We start from the raw sequence: 27804 nt of genomic DNA on the forward strand, positions 1-27804 counted from the left end.
AGCCTCTATGTGTATTTATGTAGATTTTTGAATTATTGAAGGATTTGAACATAAAATATAGTATTTTTTTACACCTCTTTAGCTTATGTGCATGGATGGTCAAAACCTCAATTTTTTTATTCCCCATTCCAAATAATTGAAGTTAATTGATTTACAAGTTGAAAGCTTAGTTTTCTTTGCAATAATGAGCTTGAAGTATTGAACCACAAGTCTATTGTGAGCCCTTAATAGTATTGGGTGATCTCTTGAGTTCTGAAATCGGTTAACAGTGAGTGGAAGTGGACTGTTTACTGAGTAGCAAAGGGATAATAGTGATATTATAACTCTAGTGGAGAAGGAAGAAACACCACGAAAGTGTAAAACAAAGTTTCCCGATGGAGAAAGTGAGATCACTGTGGATCATCCGATCAGCAGATCCAACATATATAACAGTCATTACATGCCAACAAGCATAAACGTTAATGAAATTAGAAGAGCGGTCTTAGTAAGTGGGAAGCGGTATCTCGTGCGACCACAAAGATGTAAGCGGTTTCCCAAAAACTGATGCGATAAATTATAGAACTGAGTTAATAGCTTAGTTAATCGTGACCATCCATTTGAAGGTGTCAGATCTGACAGCTATCGCGTCGAAAGATGCATGGAGTCTAATCCTGATTTAAGATACGATATGTTATCGACTATGGTTTAAACAAATTGAGTTCCAGACCAATCTAAGCCGTTCATTGTGAAGGGACAACATCGAATGGATGTCATTTTGAAAGATGCGTGTTGGTTAACTTAATTTCTGGACAATATAAGGTTTGAACTAGAGTTTAATTAATTTGGGATCTGCACAAGAGATCATGTTTGATAATTTAATTAAATTGGGTTTTAATTATTTAATTCTCAGATTTGTGTAATCAGTGCCCGCCACTTCATTCAATATTTATAAGTGGGCCCATAACTCATAGGTCCATGTGGAAATATGTAAATATGCAGCTTTGCTCCGTAAAAGCGGTTTTAATGGATCAAAGTGGTATCAGAGCAGGAAAAACTCTTTGGAATGGTCCGAAAGACATTTGAGATACCAGCATGTTAGAACAATTAAAGAAAAATCAGAGCACAAAGGATACTGAGATCAGAATGTGGAAATAGTGAATCCTCTGGTGAAGGTCTCATAAGAATATTTATTTTGATGATTTTTACAGAGACTTGTTTTGAATGTCTGAAGAACAATAAGGGAGTCAAACTTTAGAGGAGAATATGTTTTCCATACAGGCAATTGAAATTTCCATATTTGAAGGCAGTGCTTAGTAGTGTTTAAATGTAAGTTGATTGAATTATTGGTTTTGAATTTGAAGTCAAATAGAAGAGTGGCTTGATGTGGCACCGAAGTCATTAAATGATTTGAAGAATTTTGAGGAAAATTGAAGAATTAATGAAGATTTTTTAAGTATTGTTAAAGATAATGATATTGATGGTTGAAGGAATAGTTAGCCTGAAGATTGAATTCGATAGATCTTACAGAAGAGCCATTACAAGGATTGAAATTTGGAATTTATAGAAGCAAGACAAGATTTTCTACAAAAACATTGTTGGAAGGAATTTGTAGTGTTCGTCATTAATTTTATAAATATTGTTGAAGTTCAGATAAAATCTTAATTGATCTTAAAATCAAAATTGTTCATTATGAAAAGTAAGATAGGGATTAGTTTTAAAGATATCTTTGAAGAAAATTGGCAGGTTTGGAAGGATACTTAATGAATCTTGAGGTAAGATTATGCAGGTCAAGGGAAGCAGTAAAATTGCTGAAAGATAGAATGAGAAATTGCAACATCATAGGACATGAGCTTTGTTAAAGAAGATGAAGCAAGAAGAACACTCAAATGAATAAAAGGTGGTAGTATTAAAATGAAATTACTAAAGGTAAAGGGAAGTGAGCAATTGAAGATGTAGCAGCTGACATCTTTGGAACCTGAGCCAGAGTTCCCAAGGAGAAGGAAGGGTTATAGTGTAGAGAACTTGAAAGAGAAAGGATACCAAAAGTATGATTTGGCATGGGTAACAACTAACAGACTTGTTAAATAAGAGAGAGGGGAAAGTTGCAACTCACCAATGAACAAGGAAAGTTCACCAAAGGAAAAAATGAATTTGATTTTGTTAGTCATAAAACGGGTACAGAGGAAGGTCACAGACAGAGAGAAAAGAGTGTGAAAGCAGTTGGACTCAAAAGAATGAGTAAGGAAGAAATTGACATAGAGGTGGCTGAGCTAAAGACATAACTCAGTCATTTGGAGAAGCTGATACAAAAAAAGAATAGAGAAGAATGGAAACAAGGATTTTATGTGGGAAAAAGAGTTAAGTGGCCTGTCAGAGATTATTTGCTGAGAAATTAATACTCCGAACAGTTGAGAATGAAAGAATAGGATGCATTTGTGAACTAGAGAAAGGACCTCTCCTTGGGGAAGGAAAAAATGATGAAGAGATGATCTATACAGATGAGCATAAGAGAAACGTACTGGTAGGATCTTCACAGATAAGGGAGTCTCATACTTTTGGAATTATTTATTTGTGTGAATGTAAATTTGTAGGTATGAAACCTTATTAATTTGATCTTGTGCATGAAAAAGTGAAAGAGGTAGAGACAACAAAAGACGAAAGGAGATTCATAAAGAATTTCAAGAATCCAATTGGTGGAGAAAATTAAAAGGTATGAGTGAATGGTTGTGTCTTTTGTTATTAAAACCTTATTGTATCATGCTTGAAGGAATATTAACATGCATAGAGACCCAATGGAAAATTGACTGAGAAAAGGAAACAAATGCATTACAGATTTGTGAAGTGCAGAGAAGAGAAGCTGACACAAAGAACTTAGCTCAAAAAGCTAAGTCAAGTGAAATTTTGAAGGATCAAAGTCTTATCATAAAGGGAAAAAGACATTATTGCCTTACTTGGATAAACTGAGTGATGGAGAGAATTATGTAGAGCAGAAAGGTACTCTATAAACCTATGATGAAGTTGCCAAGCATACTCACGAAGCTATAGTCCAAGATGTATTATTTGATGAAAAAGAGATCATAGCTATTAAGGAAGAATTTCTCAATAACCTAGTGAACTCTCAGAATAGTTCAGAGAAGAATGAAGATTTGATCACTAAGGCTTCAAATGAAGAGCCTTGTATTTTTTGAAACTGATATGTTGTGTATGTTTTCAGGTTTGACAGATAATGAAAGACAATTGGAAAATGTGCTTATGCATGTTGATTAATAAATGACATTACTGGAAGAAGTGGCTAGATTAGAAAAGTATTTTGAGCGTGTGCGTAATAACTTTGAGAATAATGGCATTAACAGGGAATTTGTCATAATTCAAGAAGCTGAAGACAAGCAAATGAGAGTTGGTAACCAGAATGAAGCATCTTCAGTAGAGGATCAAGATAGAATTACTATGGAAAAGGTGAAAGAATGTATGATGATGTTGATTGATACAAAAGTTCAGGAAATCTGTGATTTTGAAACTGATTATTTTTATGAGTCTGTAAACGATGAAGAAGCTTTAGAAAAATAGATTTTTGTTTCTGTTATATATGAAGATGAAACAACATGATTTTGTTGCAATGGTATAAGTACAGAAGATGAAAGGATACTTCATAATGATATGCTCCAAGAAATTATAGCTATTGAGTTGTTGAATGATAGTATTGTGTTAGAACAAGGAACACTGTGTAATGCAGAGGAAAGTGTTGAAATAAAATTTTCTCACAGTTTCATCAATTTTGTAGAAAATCAACATAAAGACATGAGCATAGAATTATCTATGGAGAATGGAAAGCATAGTAATTTTAAATTTGACAATTTTGATGGAAATTCGGTTTTTATAGGGAAGAGCAGCCATATGTGAGTGACATGCTTATTGAATATGAAGGAAGAATTAATTTGCTAGAAAAGTTATTAAGTGAACCTGATCATATAGAGAAAACGATTGTCTTTCATAACAATGTAGGGGAAGCTGTAAAGTGCAACCAACAGGTTGTAAATGAAAGAGATGAAGCAAAATTGGACAGAAATTTCATAGTTTGAGAATGTACAGTAGTTAGTTGAGAGCGGAGTTCAACTAAGGTCCATGTGTTTGAGAAAGGTTGCAAAGCGTAAAGAGAAAATCAAGAAATTATGGAAGAAGATGTCAGTCAAGAAGAGAACGAGCAAAGAATAGAATTAACGAAAGAAATTTGCATCCAAAAAGAGAGAAGACAACAACAACATAAGATTTGGAATCCTGGAAGGACTAAAGCAATAGTGGTAGAAAAAATAGAGTAGCAGCATGATGAAAGAGATGACAAGTTAGAAGGTAAGGTTTGGCATCAAGGAGAAGGAGAGAAGGCAGTAAATGCATCTTCAATTGAAATAGGACAGAAAGCTAGTTAGAAGATGAAATCTGATGAAGTTTGCAACAGGAGCAATTGGGTGACTCATGAATAGGAGTCCATGAATTATTTCAACCTGGGGAGTCTAATGCGGGAGCATTCATCCAAGATTATAAGACCCATGAGTCTTATTTCACATTTTCTAAAGCAAGTGGGTTCCCTCAATCATTTTATTTATTTTCCTAAGTATAGTTGACTTTGAGGAAAGTTTAAGTTGTAAATTTAAATTGTGAAGAAGATGTTGTGAATGTAGAGATTTTAGATACAATTGTCCTAGGAAGAGTGAGGATTTGAGGGATTTAAAAGTTTCATTTATGATTTTGTTTGAGAAAAGAGTGGAGCTGGAGAGATACTTTAGAAGAAAGTGAGATTGCTAGATCTGAAATAAACTAGTTCATGAATCTGTATTTGTATAAATTGTGATCTTTCGAATAATTAAAAAAGAAAAGAGAGAACTAAAGGTTAGAAAGTAGAGGTATGTGCGAGATGGATATGAGGAAGGCCATATGATTTCATATAAGGCCTGTGAATTGTGTAAGTTTCTTGTGTGGCTATAAATTAAAATTTGGCAGAGTTTGTCAAGAAAGCTTGTATGTGTATTTATGTAGATTTCCAAATTATTGAAGGATTTGAACATAAAATTTATTATCTTTCAACACCTCTCTAACTTATTTGCATGGATGGTCAAAACCTAGATGTTTTTATTCTCCCTTCGAAATAATTGAAGATAATTGATTTAAAAGTTGAAAGGTCGATTTTCTTTGGGATAATGAGCTTGAAGTATTGGACCACAAGTCTATTTTGAACCCTTAATGGTATCAGGTGATCTCTTGAGTTCCTCGATTGGTTAATAGTGAGTGGAAGTAGACTATTTATTGATTAAGTTGCAAAGTGATAATAGCTACAGTCTAACTCTGGTGGACAAGGAAGAAACAACACAGAAGTGCAAAACATAGTTTCCCGATGGAGAACGTGAGATCGTTGTATTGACAGATCCAACAGATCTAATGGTCATCGCGTGCCAATAAGCGCAAATGTTAATTAGATTAGAAGAGTGGTCTTCGTAAGTGGGAAGCAGTATCTCGTATGGCCGCAGAGTTGTAAGCATTTTTCCAAAAATGAACGCGATAAATTATAGAACCGAGATAATAGCTTAGTTAATTGTGACTGTCCGTTTGAAGGAGTCAGATCTGATGGTTATCGTGTGGAAAGATGCACAGAGTTTAATCCAGATTTCAAACACGATATGTTGTCGACTGTGGCTTAATCAAGTTGAGTTCTGGACCTATCTAAGCGTTCATTGTGAAGGGACGAGATCTGACTGATATCTGGAAGATGCGTGCTGGTTAATTTAATTTCCGGATGCAATAAGGTTTGAACTGGAGTTTAATTAATTTGGAATCCGCGCAAGAGATCAGGTTTCATAGTTTAATTAAAGAGGGTTTTAATTGTTTAATTCCAAGATTTGTGTAGTTGATGCAAGCCACTTCATTAAAGGTGTATACATGGGCATATCACCCACAAGTCGACAGGGAAATTGGAAAGATGTAGCTTTGCTACGTAATAACGGTTTTCCTGCTTCATTAATAAAAATAATAATACAAAACAATTTATTATATATTATAAAAAATTATCTTTACAATATCAACATTATATTTGATATCAAAAAATTACCTAAATCATTTATAATATAATAATATATTTATATAAGTCCACCAAACTATTATTTATATATATAATAAGTGAATATAATATATTCACTCTATCTTTATATTAAAAATCAGTAAATGAAATTAAAATTGAATAATTAATTTTATTAATACTACCATATTTCCTCACAAGTTACGAACAAAACTAATCCTTTCACACTCAACAACTTATTTATTCAAGTCTACCTATTTTGTTCTTATTATTTTAGTATATAAAATAATTTATATATATTTTTACTAATTTATATATCAAAACCATTTTAATGGATATTTACGCCGTAAGGCGTTTCCCTCTGAGATTAACTCCCCAAATTGCTTTCGTGTCAAAACATGTGCCATTGGATTTTAGTGTTAGACGATTAGGTAATTCTTATCCGTTGATTTGAATTGACTGTTCGTTCGATCCTGCACTAACTGCGACTGTTCGTTCGATCCTGCAATAACTGTCCGCTGCCGTGCCTCATCTGTTCTTCCATTCTCTGCATATCCCACAATCATAGAATTCCATGACAGCACATTACTTTCACACATCCTCTCAAAGAACAGGCGCGCATCATCAATTTCCCCACATTTTGCATACATACTAACAAGGACATTGCCCACGTTTACATTTGACACAAAACCAGTTTTGACAGTGTGAGCATGGATTTGCTTGCCATCTTCAAGGGCTGCTAGGCTCGTGCATATGCCCAGGACACAAGTTAGGTTGGACTGGTTAGGCATTGTACCAGTACTAAGCATTCGGGCAAAGAATTCCAATGCATCTTTGCCATGCTCATTCCGGGCATATCCTGCGATCACTGAAGTCCACGAAACTACATCTCGTTCAGGCATTGTATCAAACAGTTGCCGTGCATTATCTATGCTTCCACATTTGGCATACATGTTAATTGCTGCATTACCCACAGAAATATCAAATTGAAAACCCATTTTAATACTGTCAGCATGGACCTGCTTGCCTGGTAGCAAGACTTCAAGGCTGGCACATGCACTCAAAACACCGGTGAATGTAAATTAGTTCTGGTAAACACACCCCTCATGCATACAGGAAAAGAGATCCAATGACTCTTGAAAGCATCCCTATCCTATTCACATTTGTTTCCTCTGGATTATACAAACGATGGACCATAAATTCCAATAAGCAATGAGGGATAAGAAAAAGCAATAACCTGCAGAAGGATAAGAAAAAGCAATCAGCAATGAGGGATTGTGAATCTTAACAATGTTCGTCAACCGTGTTCCTATAGAAAGATTGATCAAAAGTTTGAATTTAGCTTGTTTTGAAAGTTTGAAGTTTTGAACTCTTATCAACCTACAATATAGTTGCTTATTGATGGATGCATCCTAAACCGTGTTCCTACAGAAAGATTGATCAAAAGTTTGAATTTAGCTTGTTTTGAAAGTTTGAAGTTTTGAACTCTTATCAACCTACAATATAGCTGCTTATTGATGGATGCATCCTAGCGAGGTTTGTCTTCCCTGTAACATCAAAAAAAAATTGTAAGTGTACCATTTTTAAATTTAGTTTACTTTACCCTAATGTGATGCATAAATTCAAATTCCATTTATATCTATTCAGTTGGACATTATATTTGTTTTGTCAGCCTACTTGCTTTAAAATGTCTGTCTCTTACCTTTGGGAAAGCTCCGTTCATAGAGTACTCGACACAAGATCAGAAAATATGATGCTGCGTTCTGTGACTTTCTCCTGGTATGTGCCAAAACTCAAATCAGAAAAACTTAAAAGTTCAAGTTCATCACTTTCAAAAATGTTTAGCCACAAGCTTTCTTCTGTTAATAGAAATTATTAGATAGGCTTAAGATGCATGAGCAGAAAAACAATGGTGTTTAACAGAGATCCAAAAATCTATGAGAGAAGAACCCAATAATACAAGAGCTTCTGTCAGAAGTAGCAGACATACCTAGGCATCAAAGATATTCAGCTGTTTCATTGTTTCCTGTTAATGTGATAGAAATCAAGCTCTTCTAATATGTTTATACTAAGAATGGCATGAAAAGTTGTCCTAAAGGTGACATGCCATTTGAGAAGTGTTCTCACATAAATCCTGTACCTTGATTTAAAAATAAACAGGTCTGTGTTGTTGATGGCACCGTTTATATATCAGATAATATTTTGCAGTTTTGAACCTGTTGTCATTTCTCCAATATTACATATCATTAATTGAACAACACTGGATTATGCTAGAGTCAAAACAGACCCCATTAAATTTCTTTAATGTATTTACTTAATTTTTTATTTGGATTTATGCTCAGAGTCAAAACAGACCATATTAATTTATTTAATTTTTTATTCGTGTTACTAATTGAGCCATTCTGGATTTATGATCGGAGTTCAAACAAACTTTTCCAAGGCAAGTCATTTTTGGCTTTTTGTTTTGTTAGGTTCATAAATTATAGACATCCTTAATAAATATGTATCTGGAATGTTTGTAGATTCATATAGAGATTGCTTGAAAACATGGGAAAGGTTTGAAAAAATGTCTGTCTCTTACCTTTGGGAAAGCTCCGTTCATAGAGTACTCGACACAAGATCAGAAAATATGATGCTGCGTTCTGTGAAAGTAGCAGACATACCTAGGCATCAAAGATATTCAGCTGTTTCATTGTTTCCTGTTAATGTGATAGAAATCAAGCTCTTCTAATATGTTTATACTAAGAATGGCATGAAAAGTTGTCCTAAAGGTGACATGCCATTTGAGAAGTGTTCTCACATAAATCCTGTACCTTGATTTAAAAATAAACAGGTCTGTGTTGTTGATGGCACCGTTTATATATCAGATAATATTTTGCAGTTTTGAACCTGTTGTCATTTCTCCAATATTACATCATAAATGAAGAATTAATCTTCCCTGTAACATCAAAAAAAAAATTGTAAGTGTACCATTTTTAAATTTAGTTTAATCACATTAAATTTCTTTGATATTTTTATTTGTATCATTAATTGAACAACACTGGATTATGCTAGAGTCAAAACAGACCCCATTAAATTTCTTTAATGTATTTACTTAATTTTTTATTTGGATTTATGCTCAGAGTCAAAACAGACCATATTAATTTATTTAATTTTTTATTCGTGTTACTAATTGAGCCATTCTGGATTTATGATCGGAGTTCAAACAAACTTTTCCAAGGCAAGTCATTTTTGGCTTTTTGTTTTGTTAGGTTCATAAATTATAGACATCCTTAATAAATATGTATCTGGAATGTCTGTAGATTCATATAGAGATTGCTTGAAAACATGGGAAAGGTTTGAAAAAATGTCTGTCTCTTACCTTTGGGAAAGCTCCGTTCATAGAGTACTCGACACAAGATCAGAAAATATGATGTTGCGTTCTGTGACTTTCTCTTGGTATGTGCCAAAACTCAAATCAGAAAAACTTAAAAGTTCAAGTTCATCACTTTCAAAAATGTTTAGCCACAAGCTTTCTTCTGTTAATAGAAATTATTAGATAGGCTTAAGATGCATGAGCAGAAAAACAATGGTGTTTAACAGAGATCCAAAAATCTATGAGAGAAGAACCCAATAATACAAGAGCTTCTGTCAGAAGTAGCAGACATACCTAGGCATCAAAGATATTCAGCTGTTTCATTGTTTCCTGTTAATGTGATAGAAATCAAGCTCTTCTAATATGTTTATACTAAGAATGGCATGAAAAGTTGTCCTAAAGGTGACATGCCATTTGAGAAGTGTTCTCACATAAATCCTGTACCTTGATTTAAAAATAAACAGGTCTGTGTTGTTGATGGCACCGTTTATATATCAGATAATATTTTGCAGTTTTGAACCTGTTGTCATTTCTCCAATATTACATCATAAATGAAGAATTAATGAATGAGGGGAGTTTAAATTATTATCATAGATAAATCATAATCCCCCGAAAATCAAATTCCACAATTGAGATAATGGAATCAGTATGCATCGAGAGCAACAATTTCACCCCCGATGAATTTGTTGTGGCAATCACAACAAATTCAAAGGTTTGTGACTATACAAGTAAGCAACCATGGAACTGTATTATCAAGCCCTAAGGCAACGTCCAGCTTCTCACTGTGGTGACAACGAAACTCTACTACTTGCGCTGCTCCTCCACATCAAGCAGTACAGATTTTGTGTCAGGCATATATCCTGCCTCCTTCATCCGCTTAGACAAGTGATCCAGCATTGCATAAATTCTCTCTGACTGTGGGTGCGATCTATCTCCTACAATAAATTTGTGCGCCACATTCTTGATTTCAATCCAACTACATCCAGGATTCTTCTTTATCTCCCTATCTTTCATCATTCTTCTCACCTTTGCAACATCATCCCACTTGCCTGCAGCAGCATAAATATTTGACAGCAAGAAATAGGCAGCTGCATTTTGAGGTTCCAAATCAAAAAGGTGTTCCGCTGCACGTCTGCCTATATCAAGGTTTCCATGGACTCTGCAAGCACCAAGCAAGGCCTTCCACAGAATAGCATCAGGCTCATAAGGGACGGAGTTGATAAGGTCCTCTGCTTCATCCAAGTGCCCTGAACGACCAAGAAAATCTACCATGCAGACATAGTGCTCCACTCTTGGTCTAATACCATGATCCTGACTCATGGATAAGAAATAGTGCCAACCTTTGTCCACTAGGCCTATATGACTACATGCAGCCAGAACACCAAGAAATGTAACGTGATTTGGAGTCAAGCCTGCTTGTTGCATTTCTTCAAAGAGTAGTAATGCCTCCCTACCATGTCCATGCTGAGCATATGCTGATATAATTGTGGTCCATAAGACCGTGTCAGGTTTGTAAATTTTATCAAATGATAGCCGTGCATAATCTAGGTTCCCACATTTAGCATACATATCAACTATGGCACTTCTCACAAAAACATCTGACTCGAATCCCACTTTGATTATTTGAGCATGAAGCTGTTTGCCCTGTTCCAGGGTTGCTAGGCCAGCACATGAACTTAAAACAACTGCCCAGGTGGAGTTATTAGGTTTCACACAAGATTGTCCCATTCGAGAAAAAAGCTGCAGGGCTTCCTCATCTTGTCCATTCTGAACATATCCTGTAAGGACAGCAGTCCATGATATGACATTTGCCTCGGGCATTTTCTCAAATAGTACCCGGGCATCAAATGTTTTTTTATTCCGAGCATATCCCACAATCATCACATTCCAAGATTCCACATATCTTTCAGGCATTTCATCAAAGAGCTGCCGTGCCTCATCTGTTCTTCCATTCTCTGCATATCCCACAATCATAGAATTCCATGACAGCACATTCCTTTCACACATCCCCTCAAAGAACAGGCGCGCATCATCAATTTCCCCACATTTCGCATACATACTAACAAGGACATTGCCCACGTTTACATTTGACACAAAACCAGTTTTGACAGTGTGAGCATGGATTTGCTTGCCATCTTCAAGGGTTGCTAGGCTCGTGCATATGCCCAAGACACAAGTTAGGTTGGACTGGTTAGGCATTGTACCAGTACTAAGCATTCGGGCAAAGAATTCCAATGCATATTTGCCATGCTCATTCCGGGCATATCCTGCGATCACTGAAGTCCACGAAACTACATCTCGTTCAGGCATTGTATCAAACAGTTGCCGTGCATTATCTATGCTTCCTCATTTGGCATACATGTTAATTGTTGCATTACCCACAGAAATATCAAATTGAAAACCCATTTTAATACTGTCAGCATGGACATGCTTGCCTGGTAGCAAGACTTCAAGGCTGGCACATGCACTCAAAACACCGGTGAATGTAAATTAGTTCCGGTAAACACACCCCTCATGCATACAGGAAAAGAGATCCAATGACTCTTGAAAGCATCCCTATCCTATTCACATTTGTTTCCTCTGGATTGTACAAACGATGGACCATAAATTCCAATAAGCAATGAGGGATAAGAAAAAGCAATAACCTGCAGAAGGATAAGAAAAAGCAATCAGCAATGAGGGATTGTGAATCTTAACAATGTTCGTCAACCGTGTTCGTACAGAAAGATTGATCAAAAGTTTGAATTTAGCTTGTTTTGAAAGTTTGAAGTTTTGAACTCTTATCAACCTACAATATAGCTGCTTATTGATGGATGCATCCTAAACCGTGTTCCTACAGAAAGATTGATCAAAAGTTTGAATTTAGCTTGTTTTGAAAGTTTGAAGTTTTGAACTCTTATCAACCTACAATATAGTTGCTTATTGATGGATGCATCCTAGCGAGGTTTGTCTTCCCTGTAACATCAAAAAAAAAAATTGTAAGTGTACCATTTTTAAATTTAGTTTACTTTACCCTAATGTGATGCATAAATTCAAATTCCATTTATATCTATTCAGTTGGACATTATATTTGTTTTGTCAGCCTACTTGCTTTAAAATCTCTGTCTCTTACCTTTGGGCAAGCTCCGTTCATAGAGTACTCGACACAAGATCAGAAAATATGATGCTGCGTTCTGTGACTTTCTCCTCGTATGTGCCAAAACTCAAATCAGAAAAACTTAAAAGTTCAAGTTCATCACTTTCAAAAATGTTTAGCCACAAGCTTTCTTCTGTTAATAGAAATTATTAGATAGGCTTAAGATGCATGAGCAGAAAAACAATGGTGTTTAACAGAGATCCAAAAATCTATGAGAGAAGAACCCAATAATACAAGAGCTTCTGTCAAAAGTAGCAGACATACCTAGGCATCAAAGATATTCAGTTGTTTCATTGTTTCCTGTTAATGTGATAGAAATCAAGCTCTTCTAATATGTTTATACTAAGAATGGCATGAAAAGTTGTCCTAAAGGTGACATGCCATTTGAGAAGTGTTCTCACATAAATCCTGTACCTTGATTTAAAAATAAACAGGTTTGTGTTGTTGATGGCACCGTTTATATATCAGATAATATTTTGCAGTTTTGAACCTGTTGTCATTTCTCCAATATTACATCATAAATGAAGAATTAATGAATGAGGGGAGTTTAAAATATTATCATAGATAAATCATAATCCCCCGAAAATCAAATTCTACAATTGAGATAATGGAATCAGTATGCATCGAGAGCAACAATTTCACCCCCGATGAATTTGTTGTGGCAATCACAACAAATTCAAAGGTTTGTGACTATACAAGTAAGCAACCATGGAACTGTATTGTCAAGCCCTAAGGCAACGTCCAGCTTCTCACTGTGTTGACAACGAAACTCTGTTACTTGCGCTGCTCCTCCACATCAAGCAGTACAGATTTTGTGTCAGGCATATATCCTGCCTCCTTCATCCGCTTAGACAAGTGATCCAGCATTGCATAAATTCTTTCTGACTGTGGGTGTGATCTATCTCCTACAATAAATTTGTGCGCCACATTCTTGATTTCAATCCAACTACATCCAGGATTCTTCTTTATCTCCCTATCTTTCATCATTCTTCTCACCTTTACAACATCATCCCACTTGCCTGCAGCAGCATAAATATTTGACAGCGAGACATAGGCAGTTGCATTTTGAGGTTCCAAATCAAAAAGGTGTTCTGCTGCACGTCTGCCTATATCAAGGTTTCCATGGACTCTGCAAGCACCAAGCAAGGCCTTCCACAGAATAGCATCAGGCTCATAAGGGATGGAGTTGATAAGGTCCTCTGCTTCATCCAAGTGCCCTGGACGACCAAGAATATCTACCATGCAGACATAGTGCTCCACTCTTGGTTTAATACCATGATGCTGACTCATGGATAAGAAATAGTGCTAGCCTTTGTCCAGTAGGCCTGTATGACTACATGCAGCCAGAACACCAAGAAATGTAACGTGATTTGGAGTCAAGCCTGCTTGTTGCATTTCTTCAAAGAGTAGTAATGCCTCCTTGCCATGTCCATGCTGAGCATATGCTGATATAATTGTGGTCCATAAGACCGTGTCAGGTTTGTAAATTTTATCAAATGATAGCCGTGCATAATCTAGGTTCCCACATTTAGCATACATATCAACTATGGCACTTCTCACAAAAACATCTGACTCGAATCCCACTTTGATTATTTGAGCATGAAGCTGTTTGCCCTGTTCCAGGGTTGCTAGGCCAGCACATGAACTTAAAACAACTGCCCAGGTGGAGTTATTAGGTTTCACACAAGATTGTCCCATTCGAGAAAAAAGCTGCAGGGCTTCCTCATCTTGTCCATTCTGAACATATCCTGTAAGGACAGCAGTCCATGATATGACATTTTCCTTGGGCATTTTCTCAAATAGTACCCGGGCATCAAATGTTTTTTTATTCCGAGCATATCCCACAATCATCACATTCCAAGATTCCACATATCTTTCAGGCATTTCATCAAAGAGCTGTCGTGCCTCATCTATTCTTCCATTCTCTGCATATCCCACAATCATAGAATTCCATGACAGCACATTGCTTTCACACATCCTCTCAAAGAACAGGCGCGCATCATCAATTTCCCCACATTTCGCATACATACTAACAAGGACATTGCCCACGTTTACATTTGACACAAAACCAGTTTTGACAGTGTGAGCATGGATTTGCTTTCCATCATCAAGGGCTGCTAGGCTCGTGCATATGCCCAGGACACAAGTTAGGTTGGACTGGTTAGGCATTGTACCAGTACTAAGCATTCGGGCAAATAATTCCAATGCATCTTTACCATGCTCATTCCAAGCATATCCTGCGATCACTGAAGTCCACGAAACTACATCTCGTTCAGGCATTGTATCAAACAGTTGCCGTGCATTATCTATGCTTCCACATTTGGCATACATGTTAATTGCTGCATTACCCACAGAAATATCAAATTGAAAACCCATTTTAATACTGTCAGCATGGACCTGCTTGCCTGGTAGCAAGACTTCAAGGCTGGCACATGCACTCAAAACACCGGTGAATGTAAATTAGTTCCGGTAAACACACCCCTCATGCATACAGGAAAAGAGATCCAATGACTCTTGAAAGAATCCATTCTTGGCATATCCGGTAATAACCGAAGTCCATGACACAGCATCTCGTTTGGGCATTTTCTCAAATAATTGGCGTGCATCCTCCATGCGTCCAATCTGAGCATATCCTGCTATCATTGTATTCCATGAAACTACATTTCATTCAGGAATTTTGTCGAACAACTTTTGGCCGTCCTCTAATTTACTATTCCTGACATATGCAGCTAGAATCACATTCCTGAACTTTTTACTAACGCAGGGCTTTATGCCTTCCAGTATTTGAACGAGGGTGATTAATGTGGTTAAGCACTATATCAACCACTAAGTTAGGCATGTCTGACTTCTTCTTTTCTTTTATAGATTCTCATGAGTCTCATTCAAGGTTTTTGATAATATGCCCTCATTTAAAAGTTCATGACTCGGTAATCTTTCCTCTATTCATTTGAAGATTAGCCATGAGAGACAAGATGGGTAGGTGAAAGTGGCTTGCTGCTACAGTTTCCACCAAGTTTTCATTTTCTTACATAGTGGTTTGCCCAAAGGTGGGCTGGTGTGGCTCCACAAGGGGCCATTGATCAGCCGATGGCTGTTAAGCTGGGTTGGTGTGGCCCTGCAAGGGGCCACTGATCTGCTGATGCTGTCATGGCTGTTAAGTTGGGCTGGTTGGTCACATGGTGAGATAGAGTCTATGGAAGCACCTACCTTATGAATGTTGGTTAATGCTTGACAATTGAAGTATAAAGGAAGCATCTGTGGTCTTCCTTGTACTTACTGTTATCCTTCCTTAGATTGGAAGGTGGTTTATGCTTGGCACTTAAAAAGTATAAAGGAAGCATCTGTCGTTTTCAAGCCACAATATCAATTCCTTTTCTTTTACAACACTAACCATCTCTATCTCCAGTTCATGTTTCTTTTGAATATGTTTACAAAAACCTAGTTGTTCCGCTTTTTTCTTTACATTTTGAAGCTTCTTAGAAAGGATTCACATTTTTGTTCATGTAATGTGAGTATCTTCATTTCACTAATACTGGATTTTATTTTCTATGTCTGGGTTGCCAAACTGTAGTTGTTCAAATGAAAATGGTATGTTTTTAGGCCTCTTCGTTTGAGAGGTCTAGATTCCAGATAGATAGGCAAGTGATCTGAAACAATTACTTTGAAACTTCACATTTTTGTTCATGTAATGTGAGTGTCTTCATTTCACTAATACTGGATTTTATTTTCTATGTCTGGGTTGCCAAACTGCAGCTGTTCAAATGAAAATGGTATGTTTTTAGGCCTCTTCGTTTGAGAGGTCTAGACTCCAGATAGATAGGCAAGTGATCTGAAAGAATTACTTTGAAGCTAAAAAATTCACAAGGCTTTCCTAATCTTGCAGAAAATGGTTCGTCCATATTAAGTCATAAGGATGAAAACCAAGCGAGATAATAATCAGCTAATGCAAGTGACTATTGTTGAAAAATATTTCTAACTCTCGTTTTACTTTGACATTATTATATAATCAAGAAAATGTGGGAAAGAAGGCTATATTACAAGCCCATTAGATGAAGTTGGGGTAGATTTTATGGTTTGAAACTAACTCAACTGAAATTTTCTACATTGTTTTTATCAATATGAAAGCCTGAGAAGATAGGTGCAGGTGAAGCAATGGAGTTTTGAAATGGGTATATTTTATAGTCTAACACTAACAACCAAAATTTTCTACATTGCTTTTATCAATATGAGATTCTGAGAAGATAGGTGCAGGTGAAGCAATGGAGTTTTGAAATGGGTAGATTTTATAATCTAAAACTAACTCAAGCAAAATTTTGTACATTGTTTTTATGAATATGAGAGCCTGAGACTATAGGTGAGGGTGAAGTAATGGAGTTTTGAAATGGAAATCACAGCAATAAAATTCTAAAATGAAACAACAAATGGATTTGGTACATTTTTTTTTTGTTTGTTCCATTATTGTTGTATCTATGAATGGGTTTTTCTGCTTCTTGGCTTCGATCATGACCATTTGGGGTGGCCTTCTGCACTGATTTCCATCTGCTTTCATCATCATGAGCTAGAGAGTCTATGAGGTGTTTTGTCTTATAAGTCAGTTCTATACAATGTTCAGATTTCAAAAGATTTCATTCATGGCGTTTCTGCTCCTATAATTTCAATCAGGGTGGTCTCTGAATATTGTGTTTCCTTGTGCAGTAAATTCACTCTACATCATGGGGGAAGCTTACACACAGCTGGAGCTTAACATCATCTCAGCTCAAGATCTGAAGGAGATGCATCTTTTTGGCATGATGCAGACCTACTGTGTTGTATGGATTAATTTCGAGAAAAAACTGACGACGCAAATTGACAGAACAGGGGGTGCAAACCCTACTTGGAACAACAAGGCCATATTCAGAGTGGAAGAGAGTTTGCTCCGCTGTGAAACCTCTGCTGTGATTATGGAGATATACTGCGTGGGTTGCCTCAGGGATACCCTGCTAGGCACTGTGAGGGTCTTGCTTTCCACTCTCCTCAAGGGCTACGGGAGCACAAATTTCAGTGGGATGAGTTTCTTGGCACTGCAGGTCCGTCGTCCTTCTGGTCACCCACGGGGCATTCTCAACCTTGGCACCATGATTCTTGATGGAGTAGATCTTCACAGAATGAACAGATTCATCCCTGCAACTGGGGGGCTGTGGGTTTCAGAGATTTGATGGGGAATCCTATCCAACCCAGGCCTTCATTTGTGAGAAAATTACTGTCCATTGAACCTAATAATGTTGTTGATGCCCAAGAACAGCAATCCCACTGTCAAGACTTCAACAGTAGTGCATGCAAGGAACAGGGCAAAGATCAAGAAAAGCAAAAAGATGGTGGTGAGATGGTTGAGAAGGAGAAGGAGAAACTTGTTGGCTGCTATCAGATTCTCATGGCCCCAAAATTGAAAAGGAATAAAGTTGGATTGAAGAATGGGGCTGCAAAAATTCATCTCAGTCCATCTGACAGTAACATCTGTGCCAAGGAAGATCAAGATCCTGTTGTGGCTTACAACAAAGCAATAGCAATTTATGCATAGTGTTATCATCAATAATATTATTGTGCAAGAATACGTTGGTTTTCTGTTATTATATTCTTTGTGCAAGTGCCTTCAATTCCTAGTTGATTCGTGAAGTGCTTATTATGGCATACATAAAAATTTTGAAAATCACGAGCCACTGTGGATGAAAGACTGGTTTATGTAAAAGTTTGAATAGATATATGAATCTGAAAAGGGCAAGTTCACTGCCTTCAATCTGCTACTTCGATATATATTCTTAGCCTATGTGGATGAACATTGGTTTGTGTAAAAGTTTGAATAGATATGAGTCTGAATTTTGCAATGGGCATGTTCAGTGCCTTCAGTCTGCTACTTTGATAGATAGTCTTAGCCACTGTGTATCACACATTGGTTTGTTTAAAAATTTGAATAGATATATAAGTCTCAAATGGGCAAGTTCAGTGCCTTCAGTCTGCTACTTTGATATATACTTTTAGCCATTGTGAATGAAATATTGGTTTGTGTAGAAATTTGAGTAGATATATGAGTGAATTGGGCAATTTCAGTGCCTTCAGTCTTTGATATATACTACTCTTAGCCATTGTGGATGAAATATTGGTTTATGTAAACATTTGAATAGATATATCATATATGAGTCTGAAATGGGCAAATTCAGTGCCTTCAGTCTGCTGCTTTGATATATATAGAGTATATATATTTGTTTACAGGATGATCACTACGTTTTTAACTTATGTCCATTAATCAAATCGATCTTTCAAAGACACAGTAGGCTTTCCTAATCTTGCAGAAAATGGTCCGTCCATATTAAGCCATAAGGATGAAAACCAAGCGAGATAATAATCATCTGATGCAAGTGACTATTGTTGAAAAATATTTCTAACTCTCATTTTACTTTGACATTATTTTATAATCAAGAAAATGTGGGAAAGAAGGCTATATTACAAGCCCATTAGATGAAGTTGGGGTAGATTTTATGGTTTGAAACTAACTCAACCAAAATTTTCTACATTGTTTTTATCAATATGAAAGCCTGAGAAGATAGGTGCAAGTGAAGCAATGGAGTTTTGAAATCAATGAAGGAGATATTGCATTTTCTAGCAAAAATGCCATCATCCACAACCAATTAACCAATTCTTTCTTCCTATGTAGCATCCTTGCTTTGACATAAGTTGGACAGAGATGAGGACTTACACCGACATTCCATATTCAACAGCTCTACTTAGACATTGACATAACTCATATAGACATCTCTATGATTGGGACTCAACAACAGACAAACTCTGCTGTCAACTCAGCTGCTTATGAAATGGCCAGAGTCTTCTTAAAAATTTCAATATTTCTACAGTTGAGGATTGTACCAAGGCTCAGGGATCAAACTTAACTCCATGCTTATGAGGCATCCACATTCTCACAGTTACTTGTAGCTCATTCTCAGTTTTAATGGGAAGGTGATATATGGTGTATTATTGTTGTAGTGGCAGGGGATGGATTTTAATTGTTGGTTGGACCAAAAGAAATTGATGCAAATCAATATTAATTAGTTATTGATAATTTTGCCCACTGAGTTCCCTGAGGTCGAGTATAATGCTTTCCTTGCTTATCAAAGAATATTGCTTATCAAAGAGTATTGATTCCTTTTCAATAGGAGTAGCATGTGAGTGTCAGTTTTATAAAGAAGATTCTTTTTATTATTAATAAAAATATAGATAGTTAGTTTCATTTTAAAGGGTTATAAATATGAGTTATAAATACAAGAGTTAAAAGGTTGTAAATATTTCAAGGGTTGTAAATATGAGTTATTAATTGTTTTTACTCAAAACATGATAAATAGCAATTTAGCAATTTCTTTTTAGTTGAGTGACTCAAATTCATGTTTCTTTAGGTTGACGGTAAACCCACTAAAGTGGAAAAAATTGTGATTCCAATAATTAGAGGGATTGTCATCATGGGGTGATAAGAAATTTAATATTCCAAGAAGAGGAGGTAGTAGTAGATTCTAAATAAATTAGCAATTCAATAACATAAATGTTTGCAACAAATTTAAACAGATCCACCTTGTTGAGTAATGCACACACTACATGGATAATGGATTTCCACACTTTATGCCTTACTGCGTTTTCTTTGCAACATCTGGTGCAAATGCTAGTTTAAATTTCTTTCTTTCATGCCATCAATACATCTCACAGAAAATAAATAACCGAAACAAAAAGACGAAAGATTCTAAATCACTTCGCTACGATGAGATACCAATACAATTCCATTGAAGAACATATAAAAATGGAAAATGAGCGTTCCGGTAAGTCCGACTGTAACCCCAACAATAACTTGTTCAGGTTGGTATTCGTGTCTCTGCAGGGAAGCATTGTAACTGGCTATTACGTGGAGCTTCGCACTACACGGCTAGTAAAGGACAGCTGTTAAACTTAACGAGTTACATGGTATAGCATAGGCTTTGCAGCCGAAATGGTCACCACAAGGAGAGAGAGGTGGGCCCAGAAGCCATGTAAGCCATTATTGAGAATTTGCAATTGGGATAAGGGTTGCTGATACCACTCTCCCAGATTGGGAGATGGAGGTGTTACATTTTGTACTGTTTTTTTTAATATCACTTTCACAGAATTTTATTGGATTTCGTGTATTTTAATATGTTGAAATGTAATAGAAATAAGTTTTAATTTTTCATATGTAAATACTATATAAATAGTTAATCTTTCTCTATCACGTTTGAATTCTAGATTCACAAAACCTGGTTTAAATTAACTTGTCTACAGCTCAAAATCATTGAAACTTACAATAAAAACAAATTTCATCTTATAACATTACAATACTTTGTTTATTTATGAAAAAGAAAATGATTCTAGTGACAGCATGAAAAAAAACATTTTATTAAATCAGATATATTTTTCAAATACACAAAATATTATAAAAGATAATCACAATAATTAGAAGATTATGATTCACTGTTCAGTTAACTGAATAAATCAATTTTATATGGAAAATTTACATTCACAATATGGGATCTATAACTCAAACTTACTACAAAATTGTAAAATATAACATAGAAACCCTAACAAAATCAGATAATACAAATGAAATAGATGATTGTACAATAGTTTGTTTATTTATGAAAAAAATTAATTCGAAAATATAACAAAAATAAGAAAAAAAAAACATTTTATTAAATCAGATATACTTTTGAAATACACCAGATTTTGAAAATTATGATTCACTATTCAGTGAACTAAATAACTCAATCTTACTCAAAGCTATTACAATAACATTCGAAAACATAACATAGAAACCCTAACAGGCCCATTACCAAACGAGAAAGCGCTACTGTTTTATTTAAATAGATATTAGACGCGTTCGGGATCAACCCGTGCGGTCTAATAAAATTTGTACGACTCGTAGCGGAGGAAGCAGAAGCCACTCCAAGTATACTGAGCACCGTTCGCATTGGGGCAAGAATTCTGGAGCCGTTGGGAGAGCACGCCAATGCAGTCGCCGCAAGTATACTGAAAGCGTGGATTGCAGCATGCTTGCCCGTAGATAGGACCACCTCCGCTTGTAATCTCCACCATGTAGTCGTCACCGTGGGACATAGATCCCACGCCATCTTGCAGTAGTGAGAGGATGCTGAGAATCCCCCAGGCATATGGATTTCCGCCTGGGACTGCCACCGGGTTACATGCGTACGACTTCTGCGCGCCCACCACTGCGAGTAGTAACATTATCGCTAAAGCAAAGGCCATGATTTTCATGGTTGCCTCGAATGAAATAATATCACCTTTAATAATAATAATGACAATTCTCAACTAGTAATCCCTTCAGATGCCCAATGTTATTGTTATCTTTATCAACATGCGAAGGAAGCACCCGTTTTATAGCCCTCACGGGTTGTTTGGGTCAACGATGATGGTGGTTTCCTGCACGGCATTCTCAAAACTGGTAAGACATTTTAATATTAGAAAATGGAGATGGAGGTCTTATATTTTGTATTGGATTGTTTTTTTCAATATCACTTTCGCATAATTTTATTGGTTTTCGATTATTTTAATGTGGTTAAATGCAATAGAATTTTAAATCTTAAATAGTAAAATTATTTTTTCACATATACAATATTTTCAAAAGTGTGTTATATTGGGGAAGATATTTTAGTACTAAGAAATAGAAATGTATTTTAGTACGGTTAAATGTAATAGAATTTTAAATTTTAAACAATAAATTAATTTTTTATATATATAATATTCTTAAAAATTTGTTTATATTGCGAAGATATTTTAGTATTAAGAAATAGAAATAGACTTTTTGTATTTTGTGTACATAACTATTTTCTTTCGTATCATTTTCACCTAATTTTATAAGATTTGAGTATTCTAATATTGTTAAATGTAATAGAATTTTAAATTTTAAACAATAAAATTTATTATTGAAATTTATTTTAATTGTATTATGAAATGGATGTTTTTTATTTTAGTACTAAGAAATAGAAATGCATTTTAGTATGGTTAAATGTAATAGAATTTTAAATTTTAAACAATAAATTAATTTTTTATATATATAATATTCTTAAAAATTTGTTTATATTGGGAAGACATTTTAGTATTAAGAAATAGAAATAGACTTTTTGTATTTTGTGTACATAACTATTTTCTTTCGTATCATTCTCACCTAATTTTATAGGATTTGAGTATTCTAATATTGTTAAATGTAATAGAATTTTAAATTTTAAACAATAAAATTTATTATTGAAATTTATTTTAATTGTATTATGAAATGGATGTTTTTTATTCTAGTACTAAGAAATAGAAATGCATTTTAGTATGGTTAAATGTAATAGAATTTTAAATTTTAAACAATAAATTAATTTTTTATATATATAATATTCTTAAAAATTTGTTTATATTGGGAAGACATTTTAGTATTAAGAAATAGAAATAGACTTTTTGTATTTTGTGTACATAACTATTTTCTTTCGTATCATTCTCACCTAATTTTATAGGATTTGAGTATTCCAATATTGTTAAATGTAATAGAATTTTAAATTTTAAACAATAAAATTTATTATTGAAATTTATTTTAATTGTATTATGAAATGGATGTTTTTTATTTTAGTACTAAGAAATAGAAATGTATTTTAGTATGGTTAAATGTAATAGAATTTTAAACAATAAATTAATTTTTTATATATATAATATTCTTAAAAATTTGTTTATATTGGGAAGATATTTTAGTATTAAGAAATAGAAATAGACTTTTTGTATTTTGTGTAGATAACTATTTTCTTTCATATGATTCTCACCCAATTCTATAGGGTTTGAGTATTCCAATATTGTTAAATGTAATAGAATTTTAAATTTTAAACAATTAAATTTATTATTGAAATTTATTTTAATTGTATTATGAAATGGATGTTTTTTATTTTATATCAGAATTATTTTCTTTAATATCATTTTTATTTCATTGGAAGATAATTTAGCATTATGAAATAGATGTATTTCATTTTTTGTTGGTAAACATTTTGGTGAATATCATTCTACCACATTGGATATATTTCGTTTTGTTTAGGAAACTATATACATTTTGGTATTATAAATTGGATGTATTTCATTTTTTTGGGCAAGTGAACTAGATTTTGGTACTAGCACAACTACATTGGTAAATGTGGTGGATATACCCCACGAAATCATTTTCCATCTATTACAAACATACAAACTCTAAAATATTTTAAATATTTGACGAATATAAGACAAATCAAACATAATTAATTCAAATTCTTAAATGGATAATAACTAAGTGAAATTATTAATTTCATCCATATCCATTGAGCTTTTAATTTTCTTTTGGAAATCTATTATTCTTAAATATTAGAAAATTAACGATTTTAATAAAATTAAAAATGATACTCTTGCAAAAATCATATCAACTATAAATCAAATAAATAAAACATAACAATCATGATCGTTATAATATATAAACCATATCAATAAATTATAATTTTCATATATAAACAAAATGAAACAATTTATATATTAGGAAAAAAATTATTTTCGATATTAAAAAATAATATGAACATAAATTTATTTTAGTTTTTAATTATTCACATTAGAAAATCAAATTTCGAATAAGACATTTACTCCATAATATTATTAAGCATTTGGAGTAATTACACCTTTAATAAGATTTATGTTTTTACAAATCAATTCTTTTTAAGGCTTTGTTAAATCAAAATTAAAATTTTGATATTATAAATCGGATGTATTTCATTTTTTGGGCAAGTAAATTAGATTTTAGTACTAATTAAAATATTTTAAATATTTGACGAATATAAGAGAAATCAAACATAATTAATTCAAATTCTTAAATGGATAATAACGAAGTGAAATTATTAAGTTCATCCATATCCATTGAACTTTTAATTTTCTTTTTGAAATCTTTTTTTTTCCAAGGAAAAAAGCGGTAACCTTTTATTAAAAATGAAAAGTTACACAAGCATATGCATTGAAGCATTTCCATAAGTTGCCCATTGGGCTCGAGTGCTTTCGCACACAATGCAACGTAGCGAGACTACCGTGCATTTAGAAAAAATGAAAGAAAAGAAAAAAGAAAGGAGGAAAGGACAGAAAAACTGGTTCCCGGTAGTGAGTATAGGACTCACACCTCATGTTTTTCTCCCCTTCTTCTTTTCGACCTTGCGCCACTCTCCTTGAGTGGGCTCGATCGAAGCTAGGACTAACTGTGTTTCTGCTTTCTGTGGAGCTGTATCCTTGTCTGAGTCTGAAGTATCTGAGGGGTGATGCCGTTTTGTCCCTCCCATACTCAGATCCTCGCTTGTCTTCTCTGCCTGCTTTGAATGGAGCTGTGAATCCTTGTTGTCTGATATGTTTTCCTTTTGGGTCTCCTTTCCTTGGGAAGGCTCAGAATTCTCTGTGGGGGTAACTTCCTCCTCTACTTCTGATTCTTTGTTCTCTGAGTTAGGAGGGGGAAATTTCCCTGCTTTCCCTTGCTTCCCTTTCTGCTTCTTTTTACTGTTTGCTCTCTTGCCTTCTGGGCATGTACTTTGCAAGTGTCTTGTCAGCCTACAGTTCCTGCATCTGAAAGCAGTGTTTTCGTAGTCTAGTCCTTGCAGCCAGTTTTGTTGTTTGTATACCAGCCTTATACTTTCCGACAGTCCTTTACTTAGATCTACTTCCATGCAAATGCGTGCAAAGGTATAGATCCTCTCATCAATCCTTTCCAGATCTGTTTTGATATATTTCCCTATGCTGTTCCCAATTCCTTCCAACACTCATTCACTCCAAAAGTGAAGGGGAAGGTTATATAGGCGGACCCAGACTGGCATTTTGGAGACAGTCATTTTGTTTGGATCAAAATCTGGAAACCATGTGGTCATAAAAAGACCCGATGTTCCCCAAAACCAAGGCCCAACACTGATGATTGTATCTCTGATTTCCGTGGATGTGCATTTAACAATGAAAAACCCCTTGGAGCATAAATGTATATCACATTCCATGGTCCAATTGGTGAATATCCAGTGAAATAGATCAAATGTCTTTGGCCAAAAATTGTTAAATCGGTAGATTAGGGCTTGTGTTTCATATGACTTAACTAAATCTTCAAGTCCTGTAGAATCAAAATTGAGGGTTGGGGTTTGTCCTAGCTGATCTACTATGTATGGCCTAGGTGTATATTCACCTTGATCTAGAGGGCACCCTGGATCTCTGTTACCCTATAAGATGTTTTTGTAAGAGGAGCCTCCCTTGGGTTGTTGCTGAGATGCTGTCTTTTTCCCCTTGTCTCCTCCTGAGGAGCTTGGATGTCCCTGGGGCAGAGCCCCTCCTCTCAGCCTAAAGTTTAAAGCAATGGTTGTTTCTGGGCTAATATCATAGTTTTTCAGGGTTCTGTTATCCTGCAGGGACCACCTACCACTGACCAAATGTTGGATTTGAACAGGGTATCCCATCAATGCCCATATTTGCTGTTTCAACTGCATGACGGTGCTTTCTGCATGTGCCCATACTAGACTGGTTTTCCCCACCGAGGGTTTAATAAAAATATGAAAACAAGTTAATGTTACCTGATGCTTGGGTTCTAGCTGTTCTGGTTGCCCCTGACATTGCACTGCCATGGCGCTGAGAATAGCAGAACCCCTGGCCATAGAGTTCTCCCAAGCCGCTGAGCTACATGTCAGATCAACCTTATTCAGGCCCCGAATTCCTGGATTGTAAGCCAGATCTGGCGGATCTATAGCAGATCTAGGGTTTTCTGCCAGCGTCAGAGTCTCACTCTCGTCTATGAAATCCACGCCCACAGCTTCCAAGCTCTGGGTCTCCACGAAATCTCTGATTCGAGCACAGGGTATGACATGAAGCCCTGTTCTAATGCAACCTTTCACTATCCCGTTCCAGAGATTGGAAACGCGGATCAACCAGGATTTTGAGGATTTAGCCGCGTCCTTTCTGTAGCGAGAACCATCCGTGGCGAATAATACATATGCTGTATCAGATCTAACCCTGAACACAATCCATAACCCAAGATCTGATCGCCCGGCTGCAACTAAGCGTCGATCTGATCCTGAGGATCTCCCTTCCTTGGTTTGCAGAAAGTCTGCATCAGTGATCGCCGCAGGAGCCCTTTCAACCCTGATCTGTACACCATAAATCCAATGCGCTGCTGAAAGATCATGGTGGATGAAAATTCCTTGAGGGCTGCGATCTGTGCCCGATCTTCTCCCTTCCTTGGGTTGCAGAGAGGCGGCGTCGAAGATCACCCATCCTGAAACCCTAGCCATTTTTTCTCAGCGGCCCTTTGTAAAATTCAACACAATATGATACTACCCTGTAAATTATGAGATTCTTCTTTTCGAAATCTATTATTCTTAAATATTAGATAATTAACGATTTTAATGAAAATAAAAATGATACTCTTACAAAAATCATATCAACTATAAATCAAATAAATAAAAAATAACAATCATGATTGTTATAATATATAAACAATATCAATAAATTATAATTTTGATATATAAACAAAATGAAACAATTTATATATTAGAGGAAAAATTATTTTCAATATCTAAAAATAATATGAACATAAATTTATTTTAGTTTTTAATTCTTCAAATTAGAAAATATGTTAAGTGTGAAGCCAAATTCATGCATGATTCTATATCCTTCTACATCGCCATAAGTTTCTAGATCTCCAAGATTCTAGATCCTTCTTTAGCCTCTATAAATTTGTAATTGCTCTCGCCAAGGAATGCAAGCCAAGGCCCAAGCCTGTTATGTAGTGTAAAGTGATTTCTGTTCTCCAACGATTGTTTTATCTATTCAGATGTTTCTAATTGAGTAATCTTATTGTTTCTCCATTTGTTTATCTCTGGAATTATTCTTTGTTATTGCCATCTAAGTCTCTGAGTATAAATCTGTTGTGTGTTATGTATGCTCTGATCTAACAACTAGTATCGGAGCTAGGGTTGAATATCCACTATGAATGCTGCTTATTGCCATCCCCTTACTCTAGTAGCATTTGTTAAAATTTTGGCTGTTATCTCTGGATCTGTTGAAGGATCTGTCCAGGAAGTCGCTGAGGAACGTTGGAACTAAAAGACAGTTGTTGCAAGTAAAACAAGGTGGTGGTCCTATGTTGAAACGTGTTGTTGGAGTTTGAAACATGGAGATCCGTGGATATTGGAGTTGAAACGTTTTGTTCGTAAGTTTTTTTTGTTGGAA

The 27804-nt window shown here is 35.2% G+C and overlaps 3 protein-coding genes and 2 pseudogenes across 3 annotated transcripts; 1 reads left to right on the forward strand and 4 right to left on the reverse strand.

Annotated features, from left to right (window-relative positions):
* Positions 1 to 6462: 6462 nt before the first annotated feature.
* LOC149170575 (pentatricopeptide repeat-containing protein At2g33680 pseudogene) lies at positions 6463 to 7041 on the reverse strand (annotated as a pseudogene).
* A 3161-nt stretch (positions 7042 to 10202) lies between these two features.
* On the reverse strand, positions 10203 to 11708 carry LOC149170576 (pentatricopeptide repeat-containing protein At2g13600 pseudogene; annotated as a pseudogene).
* Positions 11709 to 13839: 2131 nt separating this feature from the next.
* Positions 13840 to 15177, reverse strand: LOC149170577 (pentatricopeptide repeat-containing protein At1g25360-like). The gene is made up of 2 exons (XM_089425634.1): positions 15027 to 15177; positions 13840 to 14873 (listed from the first exon to the last, which is right to left on the reverse strand). The coding sequence occupies exons 1-2, from the start codon at positions 15175 to 15177 to the stop codon at positions 13840 to 13842; spliced, it is 1185 nt and encodes a 394-aa protein (XP_089281760.1).
* Positions 15178 to 17246: 2069 nt separating this feature from the next.
* Positions 17247 to 17729, forward strand: LOC149170578 (protein SRC2-like). The gene has a single exon (XM_089425635.1). The coding sequence runs from the start codon at positions 17247 to 17249 to the stop codon at positions 17727 to 17729; it is 483 nt and encodes a 160-aa protein (XP_089281761.1).
* A 3730-nt stretch (positions 17730 to 21459) lies between these two features.
* On the reverse strand, positions 21460 to 21825 carry LOC149170579 (antifungal protein ginkbilobin-like protein). The gene has a single exon (XM_089425636.1). It carries the CDS (start codon positions 21823 to 21825, stop codon positions 21460 to 21462), a length of 366 nt encoding a protein of 121 aa, XP_089281762.1.
* Positions 21826 to 27804: the final 5979 nt, after the last annotated feature.

The sequence above is a fragment of the Pinus tabuliformis genome, chromosome 4_2 (genome assembly GCF_031772625.1).
Source record: "Pinus tabuliformis cultivar Carrire ecotype Pingquan chromosome 4_2, CPIR1, whole genome shotgun sequence".
NCBI lineage: Eukaryota > Viridiplantae > Streptophyta > Pinopsida > Pinales > Pinaceae > Pinus > Pinus tabuliformis.